The sequence below is a fragment of the Eubalaena glacialis genome, chromosome 11, assembly GCF_028564815.1.
Source record: "Eubalaena glacialis isolate mEubGla1 chromosome 11, mEubGla1.1.hap2.+ XY, whole genome shotgun sequence".
Taxonomy (NCBI): Eukaryota; Metazoa; Chordata; class Mammalia; order Artiodactyla; family Balaenidae; genus Eubalaena; species Eubalaena glacialis.
In genome coordinates this window covers 99,757,427-99,774,821 of record NC_083726.1, presented here as the reverse complement: position 1 = coordinate 99,774,821, position 17,395 = coordinate 99,757,427, and the positions used below count along the sequence as shown (strand labels likewise).

At 37.1% G+C, this 17,395-nt stretch overlaps 1 protein-coding gene across 4 annotated transcripts in view; it reads left to right on the top strand.

Annotated features, from left to right (window-relative positions):
• The window catches only part of PDE3A (phosphodiesterase 3A), a 305,431-nt gene extending 289,973 nt beyond the window's left edge, over positions 1 to 15,458 (top strand). For all 4 annotated transcript variants that reach the window (XM_061204791.1, XM_061204789.1, XM_061204790.1 and 1 more), the window contains exons 11-16: positions 2,883 to 2,996; positions 3,133 to 3,332; positions 5,167 to 5,370; positions 6,063 to 6,218; positions 7,327 to 7,576; positions 13,582 to 15,458. In XM_061204791.1, the coding sequence (XP_061060774.1) occupies positions 2,883 to 2,996; positions 3,133 to 3,332; positions 5,167 to 5,370; positions 6,063 to 6,218; positions 7,327 to 7,576; positions 13,582 to 13,823 (1,166 nt within the window). In that variant the 3' untranslated portion in view covers positions 13,824 to 15,458. The remainder of the gene's footprint in view (positions 1 to 2,882; positions 2,997 to 3,132; positions 3,333 to 5,166; positions 5,371 to 6,062; positions 6,219 to 7,326; positions 7,577 to 13,581) is intronic.
• The last annotated feature ends 1,937 nt before the right edge of the window (positions 15,459 to 17,395 follow it).

Sequence of the window (17,395 nt, the reverse complement as noted above, 5' to 3'; positions counted from 1 at the left end):
AGAGAATTATTAAGGGATTTGTCCAAAATGCAGAGATGAAGGAAGAGGATGAGAATAATAATGATAAAATAAGAAGAGCTCTGATATCATTCCTTAGCCCTGTCAGTTGCCTTCCAGGGCCAGAAAAAGAAGAGCATTCTGAGCATATTCGTATGTCCTACAGAAACTTGTCAATCCCCTGTGTTGACCTAGCTAGCATCTTTCCTGGGTGTCTTTGCTCCTGAGCTGGTCCCCAGAGAATTAACGGCAAGAGCAACAGTGATACCAGCACTTGACACAGCATTTGCCCATAGTACGTGCGAAGTAAATATTTGTTTAACAAACATGTTAATGACTACTTAAAGGCAGATGGTTTTTCCATCCTGCTTAAGTGATAGTGACAACATAATTCTTTTAGAGCTATACCTGCCAAACTATATCTCTATCTATCTATCTATAAGTATATGTATGTATTTAAATGGAGTTAGGCTTCGTTAGCTATTGTTTTATTTAGTACTTTTGAACCTATACTCAAAAGTAAAAGGAGGAATTTTTCTTTCCTGTATACTGTCTTTACCTAGTTTTTTAATCAAGATTATACTAATCTCTAAAAAACGAAAAATGTATAAGGAAAAAAGTTTTTTAAGACGATACTAGACTTATAAAATGTGTTTGGCCGCTTTCTTCTTTGTACATTTTCAGCACTAAATCATTTCGATTGTTCATTGAAAGTTTATAAAACTTACCTATCAAACCTTCTGGACCTGGACCTTGGGGTAAGGAACAGGGCAGGAAGCAGGATAACTCAAGAGCAACAAGTTCACCTGTATGTGGTATTGTCTATTTCTCACCCCAAAGAGGCTCGGCCAGCACCCTGATACTGACACCCACCCACCCTTGTAATACTGGGCACAAGCGCAGGTTTCCCTGACTTGCAATGGTAATGGCAATTACATCCACACAGTAATCTTCCCAGCTTGCCACAAGGGAAAAGAACTTAACCCAGAAGCTCCCTCCCAACATAGCCCCAGACACTCTCTGACCAGGCTGCATATTCTTCCTCTACCAGGTCATCACTGCCTTCTCCCTCCCCCAGGGCTTAGCATAGTTTTTATTTTAGCTCTTCAATTCTATTCTTACAAACCCAGCATTGATTTTGAAAGAAAACAGGTCATCTGTGCTAATCTGTCATCTTGTTTTAAGAGCAATCATGTATTTTATGTGAATGATATTTACATCCATCGCAAGCTTACTATATACCAGCCACTTTAAAATAGGTTCCCTTCTGTAATTCTCACAATTGGACTATGAAATAGGCACTACTATTGTCTCCCTATTTTTAAGATAAGGAAATGAGACTTAAAGTTTTAAGTCACTCACTCCGTAACACAGGTAATAAATGTCAGAGCAGAGATCTGTCATAGATCGAGAAACTTCTACCGTGATCAACTTCGTACATGGCACAGGTATAGACATAAAATGTAATCGTCTTAAATCACTTGAGATAGTCCATATACAGAAATAGAGACTCCAGTTTGAATAAAATTGTTCTTTGGAAACTAGGTAATATCCGTATTCACCTCTGGCAATGACTGTGAACAGGTTTTGCTGTTGACCCCTTGGGAGCCTAGGAGGTCTGCTTCTCAAAGCTCTTCTGAAGACATCCTCTAAAGACCTCACAGCCCCTCAATGAGTTCCTGGAGTGTTCACCCAAGATTTAGCTTAAAGACTGACTCCTAATAGTTGCCAGAAATGTAGGAACATAGGCATCATATTCCTACGTTCTCCTGTGTGCCACCAACACCACAGATGTCATAGTTTCTTCATTCTTCCCCGACCAGGGAACAGGTGTTTCTCTCAAACTCCCACCATCGTTCTGCTTGTTCTCTTCTGTTTTTGCTTCTCATCTGTTGAGTATTATTCAGAGATGTAATCTATTACATTAGAGAAGGAAATTGTATCATGGTTGGTCATTAGGAATAAAATGTGTAAAGATAGCATATTTAGGATAAAGCATACCAGTCAATGAAGTATTTTGAAAGGCCAGAGAAACAAGAGAAAAACATGGGAAAATTGCACAGAGAAAGAAGGTGAGCCAAGAGCACAGTGGGCCTTTGGTCATGGTTCCCTAGAAGCTGGACTGCACATGTAGAAACAGGAACCCCTTCCCATGGTAATGACATTATAACTAGGAGATTTGGTTCCCCCTTAGCTTTTACTCTTCGGAATGGCTCAACTCCCTACGCTATTATACAAAGAGGTTTTAATTTTTTCTCTTTAGGTATTTCCTAGCACTTTATTCCCAAGTTAGAATTTCTAGATCAGAGAACATTATCGGTTTTGACTTTGCTTTTGCTTGGTGGATTTAGTATACATATAAAAGATGTGTTATTCATTTTATCACAGTGTTTTACATTTGATACAGAAGAAAAATACTATGTTCAGTTCACAAATTATATTTGGTTGCTATTTATCAGAGGTGAAATACTGGGTGGTACAGACCATTGGTCTGATCTAGGTTAAGTATATCATGGGTCTTTTATTGCAGTCCTCTGTGTAGTTTTATACAGGAACATGGGAATAAGAACAAGGGTAAATATCACAGTGGATTCAGAGAGTGAGTTTCCTACATACGTTAGGTTTCTGGTAGACTCTAGACAGATTTTTTTCATTTCAGACATCTGCATGTGTAATGAATGTTATTGCTGGGTTTTTTTCTTGTTACTCTGGATGTTACCGAGGAATGGAAGAGTAACCACAGAGTATTTGTCCTAGAATATTTGGCTGTCTTACACTGGGGTATTAAAATGAGAGGACTAAACTCTTTATCCAGTAGGTGGCACTCTTGGTCCTCGGACCCCAGCGTTCACAGATGAATGACTGTTCCTTTGCATTGGTTACAGACCATAACAGAATCCATGCCACCGATGTCTTACACGCTGTTTGGTACCTTACGACACAACCTATTCCCGGCCTCTCAACTGTGATTAATGATCACGGATCAGCAAGCGATTCAGGTACGTATGAAGTCCCTCTGTGCTCCCTTGTAAATTACGGGAACAGAAGAGTGGTTTTTTAAAAAGGAAATCAAGACAAATGATATCAGTTTAATACTTTCTTAAAAGTTCTATTATCTTCATTGTCTCTTCTCAGATTCTGACAGTGGGTTTACACATGGACATATGGGATATGTATTCTCAAAAATGTGTAGTGTGCCAGATGATAAATACGGATGTTTGTCTGGAAATATCCCTGCCTTGGAGTTGATGGCCTTGTATGTGGCTGCAGCCATGCATGATTTTGATCACCCGGGAAGGACTAATGCTTTCCTGGTTGCAACTAGTGCCCCTCAGGTAAATCTTTCAATTTTGATCAGGGGAAATAATTCAATTTTGAGATTTCTCTGAAGAAAATTAATTTTATAAATTTGACTTTCACTTTAGCTCATATTCACTTGGTGCCTGTTTATATTTAGCCCTGAGATAAAATTCTTAGAGACCATGCTCATTTTGAAAAGATATCATGGTTTGTTCTAAGTCATCAATGGTGCATATGCAACTTTATCACCCATGGGGATCCCTTCTCAATTTTCTTAGGAAGAAAAACCGCTTGAATTCATGTTAATGAACTTCCCCAACAAAGAAAATCTGACCTATACAAAAGTTTCTTTCTGAAAAGATTAGAGAACCAAATCTTTCTTGGTTCTCTAATTTAAGAATTAAAGGTTTCTTTGGATATAACTTTAAGACTATTAAGAATGTAAGGCTCCTTTGGATATAAATCCAATTCCTTTGAGATATATTCATTATAACAATTACTATTCTTATGGCATTTTTATTGGTTAGGAAGAATTAAAAATCAATTTATTTCATTCACTTAAGGGAAATTTTTTACCTGACCATAGTACTCCAAAAACAGTAACTTTAAAGAAGTTCATCTTGGCATGTACTTAAATTTAAGTCCAATATTAATCACTAAGTATTTAGGCATCTCCATCTATATAATTAAACTTAATAAGCTTCTCCTTGATGTAATCAGCTGGACCCATGTTACTAAAGATCCCAAGATCTTGTTTTTCTTTCTAGAGGACCTAGAGGCCAATCTGGTCCAGTACTCTTTTTTTTTTTTTTTTGTCACGTTTGCTTTTTGTCTTTTTCCCCATTCTCATCCATTTCCACACCCTCTCTTACAGACTAGTCTAGAATTTTCTTCCAATCTGTATACAATACAAATATCCTGATTTTTTTCTCACTGCTTACTTTAATTTCTTTCACTGTGCCGTTCATACACCAGAGTATATTTTCCCTAAAGATAAGCAAATCCTTTTGCCAACACCATATACCATTCAATTTTCCTACACATGCATGCATTTTCACTTGCCTCACTTGGTATCTCACAACACAACCTATTCCCAGCCTCTCAACTGTGATTAATGATTACGGATCAGCAAGCAATGATAAATTAATATTTATTAATATTCATAAAATATCAATTTTCATGTCCTTGGTCTTTCTTTTTTGTCCTTATACCCTTTTTCCCCTCCATCGTCAATCTACCACACTAGTCTCCAAGCATTTTTTAGGCAACTTCCTTTTCCTTTGCAGCTTCCCTCAGCATTATTAGAGAATTTCAAACAAGTAGATATTTACTATATACTTTCAATTAGTAGACAGGGGGTGATATTTCCTATGGCTGATTGTGGGGTAAGAATCTTTTGAATTATGGGCTTCTCAGGGATTCCATTCCTCTGTATTAGTTATCTGTATTTAACTAAAAGGAAGTCACTCTTATTCTAGATGTGGGAAGTAACTGAGTTACTTCTTAGGAATATTAGTATATTTGCATATTTTAATGGTTAAATTCCTGTGCCCTGCAAAATAATAATAATAATCTGATAAAAGCTAACTCTAAGCCCTTCAATTGCAAGAATTTGAAATAAAGTTTCAAGGAAATGAAATAACGTTTCAAGGAAATGAACTTTATCTTACAAAAAAGGAAATTTAACCAAGAAAAGTAAACAGTCAATGTACAGCAATAAGTAAGTGATTCTTAACAACTAGCTGTCACAAGATTACATTCCTGTGTTCCATAATAAAAGAGGATTCCAAAAGCTTTGCATATTCTCATTTATTTTTGTTTTTATTTTTTAATTAAAAACTTGAACTCTTCACTCTCGTCTTTGCCTAGGCGGTGCTCTATAATGATCGTTCAGTTTTGGAGAATCATCACGCAGCTGCTGCGTGGAATCTTTTCATGTCCCGGCCGGAATATAACTTCTTAGTTAACCTTGACCATGTGGAATTTAAGCATTTCCGTTTCCTTGTCATTGAAGCAATTTTGGCCACTGACCTGAAGAAACACTTTGACTTTGTAGCCAAATTTAATGCCAAGGTAACTAGATTTGTACCAGTCTTCATTTTCTGACCACATTGAAAGAAGTCATGGAATCAAAGTGTTGAACAAAACTCATTGCTGTCACCTCATATATGTCAAATGTGAAAATGAGAGGCAATGAAATGTTTAACCAGAAGTGGATATTTAGGCATTGGTCCCAACCTGGAAACCTGATACGTTGAGGTGCTGTCTGTATAGATGATTATACTTTGCACTGCAGAGAAATAATAGAATTCTAACTATCATTATGTTTTTGTTTGATTTAATTTGCTCTCATCTCTGTGGAATGCTAACAGAAATTACCTGGCAGTAGTAAAGGTCAAAAACCTGAAGAATTTCATACATCAAACATAAATGCTCAAATGTTAACTCAAAATTTCTTATTATTTGTAGCCACATTATTTTAATAGTAATTTAAAACCTATGTTAATATTAAATAGCATTTCTTTTCAATTCCATAATTGATAATTATCCATCATTTGTTATTTTACTTTTTTTGGTGAGCTATTTTACTATTAATTTATGCAAGCCAATAACATTATTTGAAACAGCTGAGATGTTTCTCATTACTTGGCATTCTAATCTCCACATGGTAGGAAGACAATCAATATTCTGTTGTTTATTCTCCTGTTCAACTTTTGCTTTCATTGAGTCAGAACCCATTTTAACTTTGTCCCTCAAACAAACAGGTGAATGATGAAGCTGGAATAGATTGGACCAATGAAAATGATCGTCTACTGGTTTGTCAAATGTGTATAAAGTTGGCTGATATCAATGGGCCAGCTAAGTTTAAAGAGCTCCATCTTCAGTGGACAGAGGGTATTGTCAATGAATTTTATGAACAGGTAACTAACTTAACTACTTCTCTTAATCCATATTGAGGCTGCTCATAAATTCCCTAAAGCTTCCAAAAGCTGTAAAAGCGTGATCAGTCTATTTCATATTCATGCTACCATCAGAAAAGGCACTGGCCAATTTTAATCAGAGGATTAAAAAATGACAAAAATTGGACTAAACTGTAAAGCATAAAAACTCTAAGTTATTTGCAAGTATTAAGTAATAAATCGCCTTTCCCTGGGCATTTTTAAAGAAAGATTAGAAAGAACTTTTTTGAGCATTATAGATAGGACTTATATATAAAATAAATGTTTGTGTTTTCTAGAAAATAATGTATTGCCTTTCCTCGGAATAAATTCATAATCAATCCTGAAATATTGAATAGAGAAAAAATGTAAAGGAAAGAGAAAATCCAGTTATAATAATTCCACTACATAGGCATAACCATTGTTGATATTTTGGTATAATTCCTTCATTAATGTTGCCAGGTAACTTCTGGTTTACAATCTGATATTTTTTTTCCAGAAATGAATCAGTTCAAAGTAAACACTTATACAGTAGTACTGTTAAACATAGATAAATAAGAATATCAGAAACTATATAATCACAGAAGACATAATTCAACCCAAAGCTGGGTTAAGGTAGCAACTTTAATTAATTGAGGAATAAATTACTTTAAAATTTCTGGCAGCCAAGGCAAAAAAAAAAGGAAAACATGATAGATTATCTATTTGTTGGATATTTATATCCAGCATTGCCTTTTAAGATGCATTTATATTCTAACTTATACTCTAATATAAGGAACAATGACTAGTGTGATACGAAAGGTCATCTACTTAGACATTAAACCATTTCTTGTATTTCCCCTTGATCAAAAACCAAACCCTCAAGATTACCGCAGTGGTAAATGGCAACAAAGCGGTCCGATAGGAATCTTAGAAATGTGGGGAAAATCTCTTAGCAGTCCAGGAAAGAAAAAGAGTTCACACATATGCCTGGGTTCTTGCATATTTGCAAATTTTAGATGCCAAGGGAATGGTGACTTTATTTGTATTTTAAACTTTCCTTGTCGTTTGCCTTTCTAGTTAACTGTTCCTGCTACATTCCTATTTCTAGGGTGATGAAGAGGCCAGCCTCGGGTTACCAATAAGCCCTTTCATGGACCGTTCTGCTCCTCAGTTGGCCAACCTTCAGGAATCCTTCATCTCGCACATCGTGGGTCCTCTCTGCAACTCCTATGATTCAGCAGGACTGATGCCAGGGAAATGGGTGGAAGACAGTGATGAGTCAGGAGACACCGATGACCCAGAGGAGGAGGAGGAAGCACCAAACGAAGAGGAAACCTGTAAAAATAGCGAATCTCCAAGTAAGTTATAGAATATCTCTCGAATGTGCTTCTCCTAGGATTGTTTTCTTACTTAGGTTCACAATAAATTTGATGCTTCTCGTGAATTTCATAGCTGAGTCCAAATATCACCTGCTGCAGTGATTATGGATACTCCCCCTTCCCCAATATCATGATAATGGAAATTACAGACTGTGGAGTCTATTCTAATACCATGTTCATAAAAAGGTATGTTCTCCGTTATGAAGTAAGACAATTAAGTAATCAAAGCCTATTTTTCAGAGTATCTGAATGATTTAGGAATCTCAGGTACTATCTAGACCAGCCATAGGCTTTTCCTGGCTTGCTTCGGGGGAGGTGCTAAAGTGGTAAGAGGTAGTAGTCACTCATTCATTCATCAAATATTTATTAAGCACCTACTCTGTGCCAGGCATTCTTCTAGGTTCTAAAGACAGAGCCATGAACAAATCAGACCAAAAAAAAAAAAAAAATCGATCAATCCTTGCCCTTTTAGACTTATATTCCAGTGGGGTCAGCAGACACTAAGAAAGACAAATCAGTAAATCTGTAATATGTTAGGTACTGATAAATGCTAGAGTTTAAAAATAAAAATGAAAAATAAGAAGGATATGAAATATTGTGCAGAAAGATTAAAATCTTAGATAAGATAGCCACGGACGGTCTAAATAAGAGATTTTTTTTTTTTTTTTAAACCTGAAAGAAGCAAGGGAAGGAGTGATCCATGGAAATAGATGTGGACAAAGCATTTCAAGGAGAGAGGAAAGCAAACCGTGTAAAGGTCCTGACGTGGACACTGGCTGCGTGTTCAAGGAGCATCGGGAGAGCTGGGAGGCTGAAGCAGAGGAAGGGGGGTGGGGAGCAGGGACCGAGATGATGGAGGGTTAGAAGGTAGGGCTCTGCAGGTCACAGTATGGAGTCTGGCTTTCACTCTGAGTAAGATGGGAAGCCATCAGAGGTTTTGAGCAGAAGACTTACTTAGTTGATTCAACTTATGTTTTAACTGGATTGCTTCAGCTGCTGCATTGAGAATATTCTCGAGTTTGGGGTAAGAGCAAGGGTGTAAGCAGGGCAGTGTGTTAAGAGGCTGTTGAAATTATCCAAGTGAGAGATGACTGTGGCTTTGGACCAGGGTAGTGGCAATAGTGACAGTGAGAAGTGGTCACATCTCGTCATTGATTTGGAGTGCATCATGTAGCCGTTCCAATCTGTTCAACTTAATTGTCTATAGAATCAAGATTATTTTTCTTCACGTCTTGAAATATTCTCCACTGTTTCTCCTGCCATACGGAGGAGGCCCTAATAGCATAATTAGGAAAACCAATAACCCTTACAGTGATATTGCACAAATACTGTTCCTATGTTCATGGGAGTATAGTATGTGGTTTCTATCCACCTTCATAAAGGTAGTTCAGTCTTAATATTGATATTTTTCAAGGCCCTTACCAAAAATATTACCAATGAAAGACATTATGATCATTTTTTCCTTTTTTTTTTTTTTTTAGCACAGTCAGGGAAATGCATGACTTAGTTCATTTGGCTATCTAGGTAAAGAGATATTCTAACGTGTGTATTAACCTATTTTGCCCTCATATAAGTGCCCTGTCGTAAGCTCACATAAGCAAAGATAAAGAACTCATTATTAACCATAGACTGGTGAGACGGGGCAAGTTTGGCTTTAGGTCAGACTTTTGCTTAAGGTCTAACCCATATATTAACTTTTATACAGAATGGGAGGAAAACCAAAAGTTGTTTTCCTTCAATATTCTATTATCAAAGTAATTTTATTTTATTCCTCTGATGCTTGTCAAAATATGTCTATTAAAAATTTTGTGCTGATCTTGGGATTCAGAGGTAGGAGCCAAGACAGGATTCATGGATTATTTATTCATTTTCTCATTTAATAAACATGCATGAATTTTATATTTATTTTTACTTTTTTTTCATTCAAAGAGCCAGGTAATTTGCTGTCTGACTAAAGACTGGACAGTTTTTCCACTGAATGTTATTGGAAAGTGTGGTCATCTTAGCCTCTGGAAAAGCTTTGTTCCCGTGGGCCCTACTTGACTGCTATTTGAACTCAAATACATTGAAGCAACACATACATAATCTAGGCATCAAGAATTGAAGAACCTAGGTTAGGAGATTTAACAGGCTCAACTCATCAGCATTGGCTTTAGCAGCAAATACAACAACCAACCAAATATTCGATTTCCCTCTGTTCTGTAGGGTTGGGTGGCCATACTGACTCTCAGATTCTGACGTGTTACTCTACTGACCTTCCCATTTTTAATCAAGCTCACTAAAGCAGGAATGAGAATTCTGTGGATTCTGTTTACTAATGGCTTCTAAAAGTCAACTGGTCACCTTTACGTTAAAATTTAAAACATCATCAACAATGATTTGATAACCATAGCTTTTGAAAAATTATATTTGAACTATCCCTTTATAGCCAAGAAAATGATGATAAATATTGGGCAGTGTTTGTTAGTATCTAGTAAAAATTGGCCACATGGAATAATAGAATTCTAGAAATGGAAGGGGAATCAGTGATCATCCAGTTCAGCTGCCTCATTTTACAAAAGTCGAAACTGAGGCTCAGATGTTTGACAACCCAAGGTGTAGATGGATTCCGCAGAACCAGAAAGGAAACCCAGGTCTCCTCGTTTTAACTCCTTTGTTATTGGCTCTTCTTAGTAATTTTAATTTCAGGATTCATATTGACTGAGATGGTTAACTTGATTTAACCTGAAACTTAGATTTCAGAAAAAAATGTAAATTAAATACGCACTGATAATTTCAGCAATTTGCAAAACTTGGAGATCTCTCAGGAAGCACAGAATAAAATATTTCAATATGGTATCCTGGGTAAAGAAGGCTTTTTTCCCCACCTCATAATTAAATTTGAAAGATTCCTACAGCAAACTAAGAGGTTTCTAATGAAGTACTAAGCTGCATTTAGAGTTTGAGCAATGAAAGGATCTTTGTTCTCATTTCAAAAGGTTCCAGTGCTGAACAATTTGGCTCTCAATACAGGCATGTTTTAGACCACCTGCAGCCTCTAATCTACGCAAATTTATTTGGTACAAACTTTCTTCTACGTCACTTTATTCAGTTTAATTCCAGAGAGGTTTATTGCTAATGTTTAGCAGCATTAATAAGAGAACAGCTGCTCTCATGGGGGCTGCCCTGAAAAGAAAAAGAGAAAAGTTGAGCTTTTGTTAGCTTCTTCCCTGTGAATGCACTACCGTGAATGTGTATAACTTTTGGATGGAATAATCACTTTGAGCAGTAGAGTATGTGCTGACTGATTCAAGTCCATCCTTCACCCAGTGATCATCTATAACTCTCCTGACTCAAAGGATTAGGTTAAAAAGTATATTAACATGTAAAGATTTCTCAATTGACCTTAACTACAATAAAAACAATGTAGAAATAATAGACAAGGAGATAGCTTTGATAGAAAAGTAATTTTAAAGGTTTGCTCTTAAAAATTGAATGGATTAATTTATTTTATTGATTTCTATAGAAAGAATTCAGATTTTTTTTCAATTTTATTTTATGTATATATTGCCCTTGTTAAGAATCTTATAATTGAAGAAATTGGTGTTATGCTCCAGGGTCCCATGCCCTCTGCCTGTACACATGCCCCTCACATACCTAGAATGCTGCCAGCCCCTTCTTCACCCAGTGTATTTAATTCTCATAATTTACATCTCAGCTCAAGTGTCATGTCCTTTGGCAAAAGTCTTATCTACTCGCTCACAGGTTGAATGCCTGATGTTGCCATACTTTGATGTGTCAGAGAGAAATTGCACTGCATACTTGTTAAAAATGGTAAGGAAGACTTTCTTCAAGACTATTGCAATAGGAGAGAGACATTGGACTCAACTCCATTGAAAACAAAGGCAGGAGAGTTTTTACACACTGGGATGAGCTAAGGAAAAAGTACTGAGGACTTTAAAGGGGAGCTGGTCAATGTGATTAGGCCATTTTTGTTTGCTAATTGGTGATTCTTATTGAAGTTAGTTAGGCTCCTTCTTACCCACGGAGATCGGTGATAGGGACCCTATCTTTCTTAATAATTGCATTTCAAAGGACTGGCTCCCAGGTCCTTGAGAAAGATGTTTCCTGGGTTGTCAAACTGGCTAGAGGCTGGGAGAAGATTTATCTACATTACCAAGGGGCAGAGAAAGAATTTGCAACTACAAGTTTTAGATCAGGATCATAGAGTCTGGAAGAAACCTATCTAAAGTTTAGTGAAGATGAGGGGAACATTAAGGCCATCTTGGTCACTTATCTAGGTCGATCATAAAACATAGCATGTGTATTTCAGTTTTGATCTTCTGGGCCCTCTCTCCTATAGACGGTAAGCTCCTTTAAGGCAAACTCTGAGACTCATTGGTCTTTGTTTCCATAGCATCCAGAAAACTGCTTGTCAGTTAGTAGGTGATCAATGTAAGCTGATTGATTGATGGGTCCGTCTCATGAATAAGATAATGAATATAGTAAATATTTTTTAAAAATTCTTGCTTATGAGTCTGCCTGTATCCATTTCCGCCCCCCCCACCGGCATTTGTCCAACTTAATAATTTCCTTATGTGTCTGTATGGTTCAAAAGTAATTCAAAATAATTTGGTGTCCTTTTTCTGAACTATGTTTTAAAAATTGATCTTATCATCTTATAAGGTACAAGAAATTTTTTTAATAATAAAACTGTTGAAGGAATCATTAGCACTTCCACAAAAATTTTGGTGGATGGCACATCTCATAGCAATCGGCTTTTTTTCTTTCTTTTTTTTTGTTATTGTTACTATTTTTTCTTTTGTTTTTTTTTTTCCTTCCAGATTTTACATGGTAAATCATTACTTCTTCATTAAATAAATACAAATTTCCTTGCAGATCATCCTGGTAACTTGTACTGTTAACTCTTTAATGTAGTCTCAGATCAGAATTTCCTGTGGACCACGTTTTCATACCTTTATTATTTTTATCATCAATCATTTGTCAACACTTCACCATGTACTTGGAACAGAAACTAGAGAGAACATAATTCATTTAGTAAACTCTTACTGAATACTAACTAAAGTCTGGGGCTTTGCAGATAGATATATACACAAAAGGGGGAAAAACTTCTGTCCATAGAGAAGTTTATAATCCAATGTGAGAATCTGCCTAACTAACTTCCAAATTCTTGGCCTATGTCTAAAATGGTCACTTGAATGAAGGTACATGATATCCTGTGCTTAGAAAAGAATAGCTGCCTACTTAACCTCTCCACTTGGAGGTCTCCCAGACACTTCATGTTCAACATACGCCTCAAGTCTGCTCATCTAATGTGCCCTTTCTCAGTACATCTTGCCACTCAGCTGTTCACGTCAGAAAGCTCAGGGTTGTCTTTGATTCCTCCCTTCTTTTTTCCTTACATGTAATCAGTTGCCGAGTCCTGCTGATTGATTATACCTCACAAATGTATCTCACATTTATCTACTCATCTTCGTTTCCATTGTCCCCATCCTAGTCCAAGCCACCATCATCATGCAGCATCCTCCCAGCTAAGTCATGTCCCTCTCTTTCTGCCACCTTTCAAAGACTTTGTACAACTCAGTGTAATTATCCTTACTTGTTTGTTTACTCTCTATTTTCCCACTAGAGTCAAAGCTCCCTGCTAGAGGAGTTTGAAATTAATTTTTTAGTCCACAGGAAACAGAACAGTACTATCAAAGCTGTCTTTCTTTTTTAAAAAATCAATATTGTAGACGTTTGTGAGTTGAATTGGTTGACAAAGCAGAGGAACACGTAACAAGGAATTATTCCAATGATCTAGGTGGAAAATCTTGAGAGTCTGAATGGAGTGAGAGTAATAACTCCAAAAGACACAAACAAAACCTTGTATTGGACGTTACGTTACCAGATATTACATACCGTTCACAGTACGTCTCAATGATATGTTAAAACTGTCATGGACTCAACACACAAATAAGTAGTCTAATTTGGTGTTTTCTCAGGAAAGAAAACTTTCAAAAGGAGAAAAGTCTACTGCCAAATAACTCAGCACCTTTTGCAGAACCACAAGATGTGGAAGAAAGTCATTGAGGAGGAACAGCGGTTGGTGGGCATAGGGGACCAGTCCCTGGACCAGTCCCCCCAGCAGCATCCCTCAGAACAGATCCAGGCCATCAAGGAAGAAGATGAAGAAAAGGGGAAGCCGAGAGGAGAGGAGACCCCAACCCCAAAGCCAAACCAGTGACAATGGATAGAATGAGCTATGTTTCCAAACAGAGTGACTTGTCACAGACTCTTTTCAAGCCCGCACAACACTTAGACACAACACTGTAGAAATATGAGAAGATGGGCAAACGGCTACGGCATTTTGGGATTCTTTGCATTTTATGTGTTTATTTTTACAGTGAGGTACATGGTTTAAAAAACTCTCACTCAGAGAAGCTTTCACAGTATAAAACAACAACACCAGCTTCTAAGGATTTTTTTAAAGGAAGAAGTAGACATGTGTGTGTGTATATAAGCTCTCACATAGATCCATGTAAAACATATTCACAGACACACACGCAGACACACCGAAAAAGCCAGGATTCCTGGCTCCACGATTTAGTAACATTCATGTTAAGATATATAGTGGTCACTGTGATATAATAAATCATAAAGGAAAAACTAAAGGAAAACAAATCCCAAAGGAGATGGTGCAGCTTTAGCCGGGAAGCAGTGTAGCAAATGTAGGTTATGACTAAGAAGCTTTTGCTCTTAGTACTGAGGGATGAAAGTTCCAGAGCATTGTTTGTTTGAATTCTTATACATCCTGCCAGCATTGTGTGTGTGTGTGTATGTGTGTGTGTATGAGAGAGAGAGAGAGAGATGGAAAGGATGCTCATGTGTATGTACATTTGTGTGTATGTAAAGAGAGACTTCTTTTGTGGTTTTAGTTGTTCATAGCATTGCTACAGCAGACGACTCAGCACATGTGAACAAACAGGATGAAGTTCGCTCTGGAGAGTCTTTAAGAGGCAGCCATCCCAAACGCCTGCCTCTACTTGGCTTCAGTAAAAGTCCCTCTGCAGAAGGAGGGGATTGGCAGGCTGGGGGACAGGGCCACGGGCCTGTGCATCCCTTCGAGGCTCTCTGTCAGTCACCAGCCTTAAACCGGGAAGACTGAGGCATTTTCCAGTCTAGTCGCTGAATGAATGTATAGGAGCTGTTTGTCTGTCTGTCTGTCTGTCACTCACCTAAAATCAAATCACCATGGAAGGGGATGGCATTCTTTAAACAGAAACACCTCAGAAGGAGCTGAAGTCAGGTCTTTTCATCAGGTTACAGTTCTAAAAGGTTGCCAGAGAAGGCCTGGGAAATGGCTCTTAAGGGGGATCGCCCATGTCTTAATTAATTTGCTGCAAAATGTGCAGTAGAAAAAGAAAAAAAAGAAAGGACGGTAAACAGAAACCCACTCTGGGATAGATAGTGAGAGGTGAAGGGGAACATTTCAACCTAGGGTTTGGTGTTTATTGACAGAGTGAAAGCCTGATTCTTGGCAACTGGTGAAGATTGGCTTTTGGGTGGCAAAGGTCGCACGGACGACCCTGTTGTACTGTTGCATGCACGGTGTGATGGGGCGGCTTCTAGCTGTAATCTGGCCCATTGTCGTCATGTTTCTTTTGGCAGGGAAGACTCGAGGGATTTGGGGGGACTGGCCCTATCATTGACAGTCTTTTTTTTTTTTTTGGTTTGTTTGTTTATCTACACTTGTTTATGCTGTGAGCCAAACCTCTATTTAAAAAGTTGATACTCACTTTCAATATTTTATTTCATATTATTATATTTGTCATGAATAGTTATCTTGATGTAAATATAAAGATTTGTTTTTGTTTCTGTAGATAGTCAACTCTTTTTTTTTTTAAAGGGAAAAGGGAAACATTTTTATAAAGTTCTATTTTAATCACCATTTTTATACATTGTAGCTCTCTCCAAGCCCAGTAAGAGATGGATGGTTCATTTGCATGGAGGTCTGTGAACACCCACTCATCTACCTGTTCTAATTTAAATGATAATCTGATACAGTTATTTTATGCCAATTAAATGAGGATGCTGCAAAGAATGTTTTTTCACTAGCAACTCTGGCTAACTTTTGGGTAACTTCTGGATCCACATCTACCAAGCGAAAGACTTTCTTAAACAATGAGGAATGTTTATAATTGGTGTCCCTTTCTTCCCAACGCTTTTTGCTTCTAACATTTCCTTTGATACTATATCCTGGCCTGCTCATCATCTAAACAACCTTAGCTTCAAGTAAATCTTGCTTGTGATTTCTACTTTTTATTTCCTCTCAAATCATAGAAAAGAGTGTTTACATTAAAAATGCCTTCATTTCTCATAAATGGATATTCTTCCCTTCCAAAGCAATGATTATACAATAATCCATGGCATTTTTTAAATAAGGCAAAGATAATACAATCCAAAATAAACATAGTTTCAAGGCAAATTTCCCAAAAAGTAGGAATATGAAAAGGATCAAATAGATGCAGATTCTACCTAAATAATGAGAATAATTTTTTTTTTGAGTTAACATCAGGTCTTCATTATTTAGGACTTACTGAGTTGTTTTCCATTTTTTTTTAGTATTGCCTGTGTGTCTCTATGTTTGCAAAACTTACTGTGAGTCAAATACATTTCCCCAGTGAATTTATTTTCCTTCCATGGCAAATAACAGAAGGGGGGGAAAAAAAGCATTTATACTCACATACCTCTTGTATCTAATTACTTAACAAAACTAATCTTTCCCCCTGCTCCAAATGCCATATGTCCCTAAAATAAATATAAGTCCAGAAAAAAAAATCTAGGTATGGAGCAAGTTAAATGCCGACAGAGTAGTTATACATTCATAACCGTATATTGGTGGCTTCCTCAACGCTCCATGACCCCAAGTAGGGGCCCGCCTGGCTGCCAGAGTAGAGGTCTAAGCACACTACCTGGTTTTTGTTTTGTTGTTTTCAAGTACATGAAATAATCATGGCCAAAGCAGTAAGAACCTCTTCATTCCAGAATTGTGCTCACCAGTCTAGGCAGATTAATCATTATTTTTCTTCAAAGAAAGATAAATTGCCAGTGTATTAAAGCTAAAGTCAGTTCAAGAAAAGGAATGGCAATTCTTCAAGTGCTTGACTTTCATACACACCCAGTACATCCCACAGGATGCCAAGGGACATGAAAAGATGTTTTCTGCTAGTGATGGGCTCCCCGTCCTTGGTGACAGCAATATTACTGTGTTCACTTCCAACTCCGGAGCTTACTTCCTGTGGTGCCAGTGTATTTGTTGCAATTTACTACATTTTTTTATGAGCCTAATTATAGGTGCCATTAGATAAACTCAGGTCTTTCAAATGAAGGAATGTCTAGCCCATTTAGGGAAAAGAATTGTATGGACAGCCATGAAACTAATGGTAGGAAAAGTTGGAATTTGGTGGCCTTGATGCTAGTGGTTGCTTTCTGTTAAGGAAAAGACCAGGTATACTAAGAATGTCATCGATGTCATTTCCAGCGTGCTGATAGAATGTCTTTCTGGTTATCGATCTAAGCCAACCTTGAGAATATTGTTTCCTTGGTGAAAACACCACTTTAGCATATTTTAAAACTATAAGTTATTTTTGTCATTTATATAAGACCTGGTTTTGCTCTTAGTCAAAGATGAAGACAGTAGCTCTGTACAGGGATTTATCTACATCGGTCTTCATCTGAGAAGTGAAGGAATTTCCTCATATTATGTTTAAGAAAATATCCACTTTCTAAACACAGAACACAAAATTATGTCTGTTC